Source organism: Pristiophorus japonicus, chromosome 6 (genome assembly GCF_044704955.1).
Source record: "Pristiophorus japonicus isolate sPriJap1 chromosome 6, sPriJap1.hap1, whole genome shotgun sequence".
NCBI lineage: Eukaryota > Metazoa > Chordata > Chondrichthyes > Pristiophoridae > Pristiophorus > Pristiophorus japonicus.
This window is the reverse complement of record NC_091982.1, coordinates 51,772,726-51,787,100: the sequence shown is the minus strand read 5'-3', so window position 1 is coordinate 51,787,100 and position 14,375 is coordinate 51,772,726. Positions and strand designations below refer to the sequence as shown.

The 14,375-nt window shown below is 44.2% G+C and overlaps 1 protein-coding gene across 2 annotated transcripts in view; it reads left to right on the top strand.

Moving 5' to 3' along the window:
- LOC139265660 (E3 ubiquitin-protein ligase RNF128) overlaps positions 1-14,375 on the top strand; it is a 195,459-nt gene that overhangs the window by 127,656 nt on the left and 53,428 nt on the right. For both annotated transcript variants that reach the window (XM_070882861.1, XM_070882859.1), the window contains exon 2: positions 1,561-1,808. In XM_070882861.1, the coding sequence (XP_070738962.1) occupies positions 1,561-1,808 (248 nt within the window). The remainder of the gene's footprint in view (positions 1-1,560; positions 1,809-14,375) is intronic.

Sequence of the window (14,375 nt, the reverse complement as noted above, 5' to 3'; positions counted from 1 at the left end):
GACGTTCTTGCTATTGTGGGAGTGCAGTGAAAATTCACCAGAATGATTCCCGGGATGGCTGGACTGACATATGAGAAGAGACTGGATCAACTGGGCCTGTATTCACTGGAGTTTAGAAGGATGAGAGGGGATCTCATAGAAACATATAAAATTCTGACGGGACTGGACAGGTTAGATGCAGGAAGAATGTTCCCGATGTTGGGGAAGTCCAGAACCAGCGGACATAGCCTAAGGATAATGGGGTAAGCCATTTAGGACTAAGATGATGGAAACTTCTTCACTCAGAGAGTTGTTAACCTGTGGAATTCCCTACCGCAGAGAGTTGTTGATGCCAGTTTATTGGATATATTCAAGAGGGAGTTAGATATGGCCCTTACGGCTAAAGGGATCAAGAGGTATGGAGAGAAAACAGGAAAGGGGTACTGGGGTGAATGATCAGCCATGATCTTATTGAATGGTGGTGCAGGTTCGAAGGGCCGAATGGCCTATTCCTGCACCTATTTTCTATGTTTCTATAACAAAGAGAACAGAAAAATTTTACATCCAGTCAGTCAGATATGTGAGTGGGTACAACTCCCTCTAATAAGTCCTGGAAATGGCGCCGGACACTCAAACTCACAGGAATAACCTCTACTATCCTAATGCGATGCTTCATTTCCAAGCCCAGTAGCCTCCTAGGACTGCCAATTTAGTGGTGAATTGCAAACAGTTTACTGCTAGTTAGTTCGGCCTACTGGAGCTCAGGCAATCCTAGCATTTTTTTAGCACAAGTCTGACTGCTATCAAATTTTCATCATTGTTTTTAAATCTCCGTTTAAAAAAAAATACTCGATATACCCTGAAATAGTTAAGAACATGAATTGGGAGTCAGCCATAAGGCCTCTCGAGCCTGCTCCGCCAATCAATAAGATCATGACTGATCATTGCCCTCAACTCCATTTTCCTGACCGATCTCCATATCACTTGATTCCCCTAGACTCTCAAAATCTATCTATCTCAGCCTTGAATATATTTCAGTTAACTAAGTTATCTAACCAAAATCTAGCCAGTGCAGACTCATGACTATTTTGAACCAGTTATGGTCATGGGAAACTATTGAGGTTTTTTTTACATTACTTGCATAGAAAACTAATAACTAAGAGAAATTAATGATTTAACTAGTACAAATGACTAAGTGATGTCACAAAGAATGTTCAACTGATTTTTTTCAGTTAAAAGGGGAAAAGAATGATTTGTATAATACAGCCGAAACCTTGTTACAGGTGTTAAAGCATCTCAGAGCCATGATATGATAAAACCAACTTATAAGGCCTTTATGTATTTATCGTGTCATGGTTGCCCATTACCTGTCATAGAAATTTACACCACGGAAGGAGGCCATTTCAGCCCATCGTGTCCGAGCCAGCCTATGTCATATAGACATTATAGAACCTAATATTGCTGTGTGCCTTGTCTTGTATTAGAATGTATCCTTGGAGTTTGTCGCAATCCTCCACGTGTTGATGCTAATGGCCCGCTGTAGAAAATGTGCAGTATGCTTATTGTATCTCTGTTTCACAGGGACTGGCAACGTGGTTGCAGTAATGATTGGCAACCTCAAAGGCAGTGACATTTTCAAACTGGTGAGGGAAGGTGTTGCCGTTTCCATGGTGATCGAAGTTGGGAGGCAGCACGGACCGTGGATGAGCCAGTACTCCATCTTCTTTGTCTCGGTTTCCTTTTTTGTCGTCACTGCTGCTACTGTGGGTTACTTCATCTTCTACTCTGCCAGGCGATTGCGGATTGCAAGGGCTCAGACTAGAAAGCAGGTATGTGACTGGGTTCTGTACTTACGGGATTTGGGATGCACTGCCAGCCAAGTCTTCACCTTACTATCAAATCTATGAAGATTTTAAAAAAAAATTAAAAGTCTGGAAATGACCTTAACATGAATATTTAATGCGCTCGCATTAAATTTCTCTCGACAATATCTTCACACCAAACCTTTATTTTCAATGGATTAGTGGCTCTGTTAAAATAGGCATGGGATATAAATGCATAAAACTTTTATAAGATCACATTGTTCGCTGTCATTTCCAAGCTACAGTTCTGGGTAAGCAGAGCAAGATGGCATTAAAGATGACAGAAGAATGGTTAGGAAGTGAATTACAGGGCTGTAATCTAATCAAAGGGGTTCATAAGCTTGAGCACTTTAGAAAAGTCAGCAGTGCAAGCTTTAATATTTCTCTGTATATATTACAATTTTCAATACTTAATTATTTTAATTAAACTGGCGATCAAAAATAGCGCAGTATGATGTTACAGGAATTGTATTAAACTTGGCTTGATAATCTTTGCTGGTAATTTACAGAGCAATTATAATGGGATAAATTTGTGACAGCAGTTGGGAGAATGCATTCTTGCAGATTAAGTGATGTGCTTGTGTTAATTCTTTTAAAATCTGGCATATTTAAGTCATTTAGATTTGATTATGTCTTTGTTTTTAATTGCCTATGTCTCTGACCTTCAGATGACACATTCAGGTCCATGTCCATGTTGTTGCACTAAGTGCCCTGGTTGTGGGATAATCCACTTGAGAAGGTTCCCCTCGACTTACAAGCTTGAAATAAGAACATAATAGGAGCAGGAGTTGGCCATTCGGCTCCTCGAACCTGCTCCACCATTCAGTAAGATCAATGCTGATCTTTTACCTCAGCTCCACTTTCCTGCACGATCCCCATATCCTTTGATCCCCTTAATGTGTGGGTCTTCAGTTTGGTATGCATACCAGTCGTGTGACCATTGCTACTGCAAGGGCCGTTGAGATATCTACAGTGGTCTTACACTAGTGCACTATGTTTGGCTCAGGTGAAGTCATTCAAACTTTCTGTGTGTGTGTGTTGTAGGAGGGCTACTTGTCGTGAAGAGCTCTGTGTGATCATACTCGGTAGTTTCCAGTCAAGTGGACCCACAGTGCATGTACAAAATTCATTATTTCAAGTCAACAGTCAGAGACAAAAGTAAAATGATTGAGTGGGGGGTTGGGGGAGGGGCGGAGTCCAGAACAAGGGGGACATAAAATTAGAGCTAGGCCATTCAGGGATGATGTCAGCAAGCACCTCTTTACACAAAGCGTGGTGGAAATCTGGAACACTCTTCCCCCAAAAAGCTGTTGAAGGTGGCAGCCAATTGAAAATGTCAAAACTGAGATTGATATTTGTTGGGTAAAGGTTATGGAACCAAGCTGGGTAAATGGAGTTAGGTCGCAGATTAGCCATAATCTAATTGAATTGTGGAACAGGTTTGAGGGGCTGAATGGCCTCCCTATGTTCCTAAAGCTAGATGGAAGGTTACGGTCGTTAAGCCTCTTAAAGACAGTCGAGCGAATCCATTTGGGTTTACTAAAGGCTTTTGTCCCGTACTGTACTATTACTCCCGTGGAAATGACTTGAAAAGTGTGGAGATGAAGCTGGCATTTATGTTGAGGTGGCATGTAGTACAATCAGTGGGAGACCACGACTTGGGAATGGTCGAGTTTATACAATTTCAAACAAAGAAGGCACTGCCAGAGAAAGACACTATGTTGCAGCTGGGTTTTTGGGCTCACCTTAACAAAAAAATCTTGAAGCCAGCTCATGTCGCAAAAGTAAGGTATGCAAGTATTGTACCAAGAGGCACCAATACAAAATGGCATGAAGCCCGCACACGGGCAAGGAATTTTTCTTGCATTTTTTGGTGTACATTTTGTTGAGGTGATTTATGCAGCCTCCTTATTCCAGAGCAGCGACTTTACTGCTTCATACCTGCGTCAAAGTTTGTGATGTAAACTGGGCACATGTTTTGGCTACAACACTCTGTTTTAAGATCAGAAACTATGCTCTTTGATTCTGATAACTTATGGAGATGTCAGTACAGTCATCCAGCAATCATCCCAAATATGTGCGTATAAGTTGATCAATAAACACTCATGCCATTAACGTAAAGTTATTAAAAATTTAAACTGTAACCGTTCAAAAAAAACAACTCTGCTTCAAATGTCTGTTGCCTGACAACAGTAGGGTGTATGGAATCTTTGAATTTTTGAGGCATCTTCAGCCAGAATGGTTACCCCCCATAACAGAGCAGCAAGCTTTAACCCCACCCCCCCACCCCACTCCCTCATCCCACTGGTGCTAGGGCAGACACCCCAATGACATCATCCCTTGGAAAGCCGGATGATGAATACTGCTAACAGCCCCCCTGGTTTGTAACCCAAACTCATCCCTCACGAGATTGGATAGATATAGCTGTCCTAGGCGTTCGTAATTTGGATATCGTGGATTATTGTTATCTGATGTGCTGGTCCTGACTTGATCCCATGTGTTGGGAATAAGAAAATGAGTAATGGGAGCAGGAGTAGGCCCTAAGGCCCCTTGAGCCTGCTCCGCCATTCAATAAGATCATGGCCGATCATCGAACTCAACACTTTCCCGCCCGATCTCCATATCCCTTGATTTCCCCCCCAGACTCCAAAAATCTATCCAACTCAGCCTTGAATGTGTGTATAAATCATATTGTTGTACCTGCAACCATTGAAAGGTTACATTTTTGCTTTAAGCTGGCCATATCACTGACTGCATGATGAACAATTATCGCTCCATGTTTTGTGACCGTGCCCCCATTGACTTCTGTCTCCAGTGTAGCTCAGTCTTGGATAGAGATTAACTACAACCTGGTGGCTGGGCCTTGGTGCCACCGAGACAAAATGATTGATTCATTAATAGTTCCTGATGAAATTCAAAATCGTCCCTCTTTCCCCTCCCAGTTGGGAAAGAGAGAAGCATTTTTGTTGTGCTGACGGGAGTCGTTGAGTGTTGCTCTCTTTCTGATGAATCAACAAAAGTAGCAAAACTCACTGATGCACAAAAATTCAACGCGCCTGTTATTTTGCCACACAAACATTTCAAGTTAAGTGGCTAAAGACAATGTTTTTTTTTATTGGCTAGACATCTTGGAGAAAATGGAAGATTTGGGATACTTCATGCTACAGTTTCAAAAATCAGCAGGGATAGTCCATTCATGCTCTCTCTTCACCTTCTGCTGGACATAGAAACATAGAAAATAGGTGCAGGAGTAGGCCATTCGGCCCTTTGAGCCTGCACCACCATTCAATGAGTTCATGGCTGAACATGCAACTTCAGTACCCCATTCCTGCTTTCTCGCCATACCCCTTGATCCCCCTAGTAGTAAGGACTACATCTAACTTCTTTTTGAATATATTTAGTGAATTGGCCTCAACAACTTTCTGTGGTAGAGAATTTCACAGGTTCACCACTCTCTAGGTGAAGAAGTTTCTCCTCATCTTGGTCCTAAATCGCTTACCCCTTATCTTAGACTGTGACCACTGGTTCTGGACTTCCCCAACATTGGGAACATTCTTGCTGCATCTAACCTGTCTAAATCCGTCAGAATTTTAAACGTTTCTATGAGATCCCCTCTCATTCTTCTGAACTCCAGTGAATACAAGCCCAGTTGATCCAGTCTTTCTTGATATATCAGTCCCGCTATCCCGGGAATCAGTCTGGTGAACCTTTGCTGCACTCCCTCAATAGCAAGAATGTCCTTCCTCAAGTTAGGAGACCAAAACTGTACACAATACTTCAGGTGTGGCCTCACCAAGGCCCTGTACAACTGTAGTAACACCTCCCTGCCCCTGTACTCAAATCCCCTCGCTATGAAGGCCAACATGCCATTTGCTTTCTTAACCGCCTGCTGTACCTCATGCCAACCTTCAATGACTGATGTACCATGACACCCAGGTCTCGTTGCACCTCCCCTTTTCCTAATCTGTCACCATTCAGATAATAATCTGACTCTCTGTTTTTACCACCAAAGTGGATAACCTCACATTTATCCACATTATACTTCATCTGCCATGCATTTGCCCACTCACCTAACCTATCCAAATCACTCTGCAGCCTCTTAGCATCCTCCTCGCAGCTCACACTGCCACCCAACTTAGTGTCATCCGCAAATTTGGAGATGCTACATTTAATCCCCTCATCTACATCATTAATGTACAATGTAAACAGCAGGGGCCCCAGCACAGAACCTTGCGGTACCCCACTAGTCACTGCCTGCCATTCTGAAAAGTACCCATTTACTCCTACACTTTGCTTCCTGTCTGCCAACCAGTTCTCAATCCACGTCAGCACACTACCCTCAATCCCATGTGCTTTAACTTTGCACATTAATCTCTTGTGTAGGACCTTGTCGAAAGCCTTCTGAAAGTCCAAATACACCACATCAACTGGTTCTCCCTTGTCCACTCTACTGGAAACATCCTCAAAAAATTCCAGAAGATTTGTCAAGCATGATTTCCCTTTCACAAATCCATGCTGACTTGGACCTATCATGTCACCTCTTTCCAAATGCACTGCTATGACATCCTTAATAATTGATTCCATCATTTTACCCACTACCGATGTCAGGCTGACCGGTCTATAATTCCCTGTTTTCTCTCTCCCTCCTTTTTTAAAAAGTGGGGTTACATTGGCTACCCTCCACTCCATAGGAACTGATCCAGAGTCAATGGAATGTTGGAAAATGACTGTTAATGCATCCGCTATTTCCAAGGCCATCTCCTTAAGTACTCTGGGATGCAGACCCTCAGGCCCTGGGGATTTATCGGCCTTCAATCCCATCAATTTCCCCAAACAATTTCCCGACTAATAAGGATTTCCCTCAGTTCCTCCTCCTTATTCGACCCTCTGACCCCTTTTATATCCGGAAGGTTGTTTGTGTCCTCCTTAGTGAATACCGAATCAAAGTACTTGTTAAATTGGTCTGCCATGTCTTTGTTTCCCATTATGACTTCCCCTGATTCTGACTGCAGGGGACCTACGATTGTCTTTACTAACCTTTTTCTCTTTACATTTCTATAGAAGCTTTTGCAGTCCGTCTTAATGTTCCCTGCAAGTTTCCTCTCATACTCTATTTTCCCTGCCCTAATCAAACCCTTTGTCCTCTTCTGCTGAGTTCTAAATTTCTCCCAGTCCCCGGGTTCGCTGCTATTTCTGGCCAATTTGTATGCCACTTCCTTGGCGTTAATACTATCCCTGATTTCCCTTGATAGCCTTCCCTTTTTTTATTTTTACGCCAGACAGGGATGTACAATTGTTGTAGTTCATCCATGCGGTCTCTAAATGTCTACCATTGCCCATCCACTGTCAACCCCTTAAGTATCATTCGCCAATCTATCCTAGCCAATTCACGCCTCATACCTTCAAAGTTAGCCTTCTTTAATTCTGGACCATGGTCTCTGAATTAACTGTTTCATTCTCCATCTTAATGTAGAATTCCACCATACATGGCTGATGTGAAGCTATTTTTTATTTTGAGGAAGATGGTCTGAAGCTGTTGAGAGATTGAGGGGCATGCCAATTGCAATGTAGTCTGGATTCAAGTGGATTGTGCGCTGCTGGATTGTCTGTCTGAATTGTAATGAATGTGATAGATGGCGTTCTATTACAGACTGAACAATCTACCCCCAAAAAATCTTCTCCGTTGACAGTTTTACCGTTTTAAAAAATTTTATGTGCCGACTGCTGGTGATTTATCCTCATGATCCACTGGTTCACGATTGACTAGCTCGACTGCAACCGACACCCCTGAATGGCTATTATCACCCAGTTATGAAATTTCCTAGATCTCAGCCAGCTGCTGTGGCAGTAATTCAGTGGGCTATAAGAAATAGGAGCAGGAGTAGGCCATACAGCCCCTCGAACCTGCTCTGCCATTCACTAAGATCATGGCTGATTTTCTACCTTGACTCCAAGTGCCTACCCTATGCCCACATCTCCTGATTCCCTTAGTGTCCAAAAAAGTCACTATGACACCAGTCCGCACTTTAGAAAGGATGCAAAGGCTTTACAGAGGGTGTGGAAAAGATTTACAAGAATGATTCGCGGGATGAAGGACTGGAGAAGTTTGGGTAGTTCTCCTTAGATCCGAGAAGGTTGAGAGGAGATTTGATCGAGGTGTTCAAAATCAAGAGGTGTCTAGTCAGAGCAGATAGAGAGAAACTGTTCCCATTGGCAGAAGGATCGAGAACCAGAGGACACAGATTTAAGGTGATTGGCAGAAGAACCAAAGGTGACTTGAGGAGAAACATTTTACCCAGCGAGTGGTTGGGATCTGGAATGCACTGCCTGAGAGGGTGGTGGAGGCAGACTCAATCGTGGCTTTCAAAAGGGAATTGGATAAGTATCCGAAGGAAAAAGTTTTACAAGGCTACGGGGAAAGGGCGGGGGAGTGGGACTAGCTGAGGTGCTCTTGCAGAGAGCTGGCACAGGCTCGATGGGCCGAATGGCCTCCTTCAGTGCTGTAGCCATTCTATGGTTCTATGATCACATCTTGCTGTCAGTCACCACTTTGAGTTTAAGTTAAATAACCAAAATGCTCTACCTTGGTAGCATGATCACAATTTCCCTTCCCTTTCATCTGTCCTTGGCTGGACCAAAATATAGGGGCGCATGGTGGCACTTGCGTAGTAATTCAGGTAGAGATCAGCCATGATCTACCTGAATGGCGGAGCAGGCTAGAGGGACTGAATGACATCCTCCTGTTTCCTAATCAGAAAAGAGATGAGTAAAAATGGAGGGCAGAGAAACCAAAGGCAAGAAACAAAAAGGGCCACTGAATATAAAAGGGCTGGAGGAGGGGTAAAAACTAAAAATCATGGTTTAAAAACGAGGATGAAAACACTCTACCTAAATGCACGCAGCATTCGAAATAAAGTAAATGAGTTGACGGCACAAATCATTACAATGGGTATGATTTGGTGGCCATTACAGAAACATGGTTGCAAGGTGGCCAAGACTGGGAATTAAACATACAGGGGTATCTGACGATTCAGAAAGATAGGCAAGAAGGGAAAGGAGGTGGGGTAGCTCTGTTAATAAAGGATGATATCAGGGCAGTTGTGAGGGATGATATTGGCTCCAATGAACAAACTGTTGAATCATTGTGGGTGGAGATTAGAGATAGTAAGGGGAAAAAGTCACTGGTCGGCGTAGTTTATAGGCCCCCAAATAATAACTTCACGGTGGGGCGGGCAATAATCAAGGGAATAATGGAGGCATGTGAAAAAGGAACGACAGTAGTCATGGGGGATTTTAACCTACATATTGACTGGTCAAATCAAATCGCAGGGGGTAGCCTGGAGGAGGAATTCATAGAATGCATACGGGACTGTTTCTTAGAACAGTATGTAACAGAGCCTAGAAGGAAGCAAGCCATCTTGGATCTGGTCCTGTGTAATGAGACAGGAAAAATAAACGATCTCCTCGTAAAAGATCCTCTCGGAATGAGTGATCACAATATGGTTGAATTTGTAATACAGATTGAGGATGAGGAAGTTGTATCAAAAACGAGGGTACTATGCTTAAACAAAGGGGACTACAGTGGGATGAGGGCAGAGTTGGCTAAAGTAGATTGGAAACAAGGACTAAACGGTGGCACAATTGAGGAACAGTGAAGGACTTTTAAGGAGCTCTTTCATAGTGCGCAAAAAAAATATATTCCAGTGAAAAAGAAGGGCGGCAAGAGACGTGATAACCAGCCGTGGATAACCAAGGAAATAAAGGAGTATCAAATTAAAAACCAATGCGTATAAGGTGGCCAAGGTTAGTGGGAAACTAGAAGATTGGGAAAATTTTAAACGACAGCAAAGAATGACTAAGAAAGCAATAAAGAAAGGAAAGATAGATTATGAAAGTAAACTGGCGCAAAACATAAAAACAGATCGTAAAAGCTTTTACCGATATATAAAACGGAAGAGAGTGACTAAAGTAAATGTTGGTCCCTTAGAAGATGAGAAGGGAGATTTAATAATGGGAAATGTGGAAATGGCTGAGACCTTAAACAATTATTTTGCTTCCGTCTTCACAGTGGAAGACACAAAAACAATGCCAAAATTTGCAGGCCACAGGAATGTGGGAAGGGAGGACCTTGAGACAATCACTATCACTAGGGGAGTAGTGCTGGACAGGCTAATTGGACTGAAGGTAGACAAGTCCCCTGGTCCTGATGAAATACATCCCAGGGTATTAAGAGATGGCTGAAGTTATAGCAGATGCATTCGTTATAATCTACCAAAATTCTCTGGACTCTGGGGAGGTACCAGCGGATTGGAGAGCAGCTAATGTAACGTCTCTGTTTAAAAAAGGGGGCAGGCAAAAGGCAGATAACTATAGGCCGGTTAGTTTAATATCTGTAGTGGGGAAAATGCTTGAAACTATCATTAAGGAAGAAATAGCGGGACATCTGGATAGGAATAGTGCAATCAAGCAGACGCAGCATGGATTCATGAAAGGGAAATCATGTTTAACTAACTTACTGGAATTCTTTGAGGATATAACGAGCATGACTCTGGATCAGTTCCTATAGAGTGGAGAGTAGCCAATGTAACCCCACTTTTTAAAAAAGGAGGGAGAGAGAAAACAGGGAATTATAGACCGGTCAGCCTGACATCGGTCGTGGGTAAAATGATGGAATCAATTATTAAGGATGTCATAGCAGTGCATTTGGAAAGCGGTGACATGATAGGTCTAAGTCAGCATGGATTTGTGAAAGGGAAATCATGCTTGACAAATCTTCTGGAATTTTTTGAGGATGTTTCCAGTAGAGTGGACAAGGGAGAACCAGTTGATGTGGTATATTTGGACTTTCAGAAGGCGTTCGACAAGGTCCCACACAAGAGATTGATGTGCAAAGTTAGAGCACATGGGATTGGGGGTAGTGTGCTGACATGGATTGAGAACTGGTTGTCAGACAGGAAGCAAAGAGTAGGAGTAAATGGGTACTTTTCAGAATGGCAGGCAGTGACTAGTGGGGTACCGCAAGGTTCTGTGCTGGGGCCCCTGCTGTTTACACTGTACATTAATGATTTAGATGAGAGGATTAAATGTAGTATCTCCAAATTTGCGGATGACACTAAGTTGGGTGGCAGTGTGAGCTGCGAGGAGGATGCTGTGAGGCTGCAGAGCGACTTGGATAGGTTAGGTGAGTGGGCAAATGCATGGCAGATGAAGTATAATGTGGATAAATGTGAGGTTATCCACTTTGGTGGTAAAAACAGAGAGTCAGACTATTATCTGACTGGTGACAGATTAGGAAAAGGGGAGGTGCAAAGAGACCTGGGTGTCGTGGTACATCAGTCATTGAAGGTTGGCATGCAGGTGCAGCAGGCGGTTAAGAAAGCAAATGGCATGTTGGCCTTCATAGCGAGGGGATTTGAGTACAGGGGCAGGGAGGTGTTGCTACAGTTGTACAAAACATTGGTGAGGCCACACCTGAAGTATTGTGTACAGTTTTGGTCTCCTAACCTGAGGAAGGACATTCTTGCTATTGAGGGAGTGCAGCGAAGGTTCACCAGACTGATTCCCGGGATGGCGGGACTGACCTATCAAGAAAGACTGGATCAACTGGGCTTGTATTCACTGGAGTTCAGAAGAATGAGAGGGGACCTCATAGAAACATTTAAAATTCTGACGGGGTTAGACAGGTTAGATGCAGGAAGAATGTTCCCAATGTTGGGGAAGTCCAGAACCAGAGGTCACAGTCTAAGGATAAGGGGTAAGCCATTTAGGACTGAGATGCGGAGGAACTTCTTCACCCAGAGAGTGGTGAACCTGTGGAATTCTCTACCACAGAAAGTTGTTGAGGCCAATTCACTAAATATATTCAAAAAGGAGTTAGATGAGGTCCTTACTACGAGGGGGATCAAGGGGTATGGCGAGAAAGCAGGAATGGGGTACTGAAGTTGAATGTTCAGCCATGAACTCATTGAATGGCGGTGCAGGCTAGAAGGGCCGAATGGCCTACTCCTGTACCTATTTTCTATGTTTCTATGTCTATGTTTCTATGGTGGATAGAGGTGTACCGATGGATGTGGTGTATTTAGATTTCCAAAAGGCATTCGATAAGGTGCCACACAAAAGGTTACTACAGAAGATAAAGGTACGCGGAGTCAGAGGAAATGTATTGGCATGGATAGAGAATTGGCTGACGAACAGAAAGCAGAGAGTCGGGATAAATGGGTCCTTTTCTGGTTGGAAATCAGTGGTTAGTGGTGTGCCACAGGGATCAGTTCTGGGACCACAACTGTTTACAATATACATAGATGACCTGGAAGAGGGGACAGAGTGTAGTGCAACAAAATTTGCAGATGACACAAAGATTAGTGGGAAAGCGGGTTGTGTAGAGGACTCAGAGAGACTGCAAGGAGATTTGGATAGGTTAAGCGAATGGGCTCAGGTTTGGCAGATGGAATATAATGTCGGAAAGTGTGAGGTCATTCACCTTGGGGAAAAAAAAACAGTAAAAGGGAATATTATTTGAATGGGGAGAAATTACAACATGCTGTGGTGCAAAGGGACCTGGGGGTCCTTGTGCATGAATCCCAAAAGGTTAGTTTGCAGGTACAGCAGGTAATCAGGAAGGCGAATGGAATGTTGGCCTTCATTGCAAGAGGGATGAAGTACAAAAGCAGGGAGGTCCTGCTGCAACTGTATAAGGTATTGGTAAGGCCGCACCTGGAGTACTGCGTGCAGTTTTGGTCACCTTACTTAAGGAAGGATATACTCGCTTTGGAAGGGGTACAGAGACGATTCACTCGGCTGATTCGAGAAATGAGGGGGTTACCTTATGATGATAGATTGAGTAGACTGGGTCTTTACTCGTTGGAGTTCAGAAGGATGAGAGGTGATCTTATAGAAACATTTAAAATCATGAAAGGGATAGACAAGATAGAGGCAGAGAGGTTGTTTCCATTGGTGGGGGAGACTAGAACTAGGGGGCACAGCCTCAAAATACGGAGGAGCCAATTTAAAACCGAGTTGAGAAAAAATTTCTTCTCCCAGAGGGTTGTGAATCTGTGGAATTCTCTGCCCAAGGAAGCAGTTGAGGCTAGCTCATTGAATGTTTTCAAGTCAAAGATAGATAGATTTTTAACCAATAAGGGAATTAAGATTTACGGGGAGAGGTCGGGTAAGTGGAGCTGAGTCCACGACCAGATCAGCTATGATCTTATTGAATGGCGGGGCAGGCTCGAGGGGCTAGATGGCCTACTCCTGTTCCTAATTCTTATGTTCTTATGTTCTAATCGAGCTGCCCAGGAAGTGCTTCAAAGATTTTGGGCCCAAAATCGCCCCGCACTGGGTTTGGGGCGGTCATTTCGCTGATGCAGATTTTTTTATGCTGGCGCGAATTTGGACACTGTGCAAAATAAATGTTGACTGCGCTAACCCGGCATTGCCCCGGGGCTTGCGGGGCGCGATGATCAGCGCCGGGCTGATGATGTCAGCGCGTCACTAACACATCGCGTCATGGTGCCGCTTTGCAACATCCCTTCCCTTCTCATAAAGGGGAGGGCCGCTGCGATCTGAGCAGCATGTGCAGTGCCGCCCACTGGGCCACCAGGGAGGGTGTTGGCTGGGCTAAAGGCCCCGGCACCCAAGAGGGGGTGCCGGACTTCCTGTTGGCGGCCCGGCCGAACCAGTGGCTGCCATTGCCTGGCCGACTGAAACAAAAAGATGGCGGCCGCTGCGGAGGCACCTTGCCTTTAAGGGCGGCCGGGACACCGCAGGCACCATAGCTTCTCTCACGTGCTTGCTGTGCCTCCGCCGCGCCGGTGCGCTACTCGCAGGGCGCGGTGCAAACCACATTTGGCTGGCGGTGCCCCAGGGGGCAAATCCACGTGGGTTGATGTGACCGCCAAGCCCGCACAGCCGCACTCTAACGTATTCGCGGTAGTGGCAGCCAACAGCACTAACTGGCCCTGAGCAAAGGTGCAATATCGGCCCCTTTTCTGTTTTGATGTTTTGATGGGGAGAGAAGGGGAGAAGCGGTAGATTCTGTAACCTGAATAAAATGATGTTTGATGACCAGTGCTCATTGGTTCAAATTCCAAACAACAAGGTTGTTGGCGGTTTAAGTCGAGTTATGCCGTGGAAGCAAAAGTAGTAATTTAGCAAGTAGTAATTATGGATGCTGGCTGTCTGGTTTGTTGACGATGTTTGTTTTTTCTGTAAGAAAAATGGCCATATCTACAAGCATAGTTGTGCTTTTATTGTGAAGTAAAATGCATTGCTTCATGAATATTTTTACTCGGGGAGGATAAATCCCTTTTTAAACTTGAAATCTATTTTACCTTCTTGTCTTCTCTCTCTTTCATTTTCAAACCGGCCTTTTGATCCGCGAGGGCCTCCTACTCAGTGAACTGAATGTAAATTTGCTGCCGTGTTGGCGGTGAGTCAGCACAGCTGAGCAACAAAATGCATCACAGTTGCAACTGGGGAGAGCCAGTTGTCGGTCAGTGTTGGGACAAGAACCTGTCAGCGCAAGGGTATACAGCA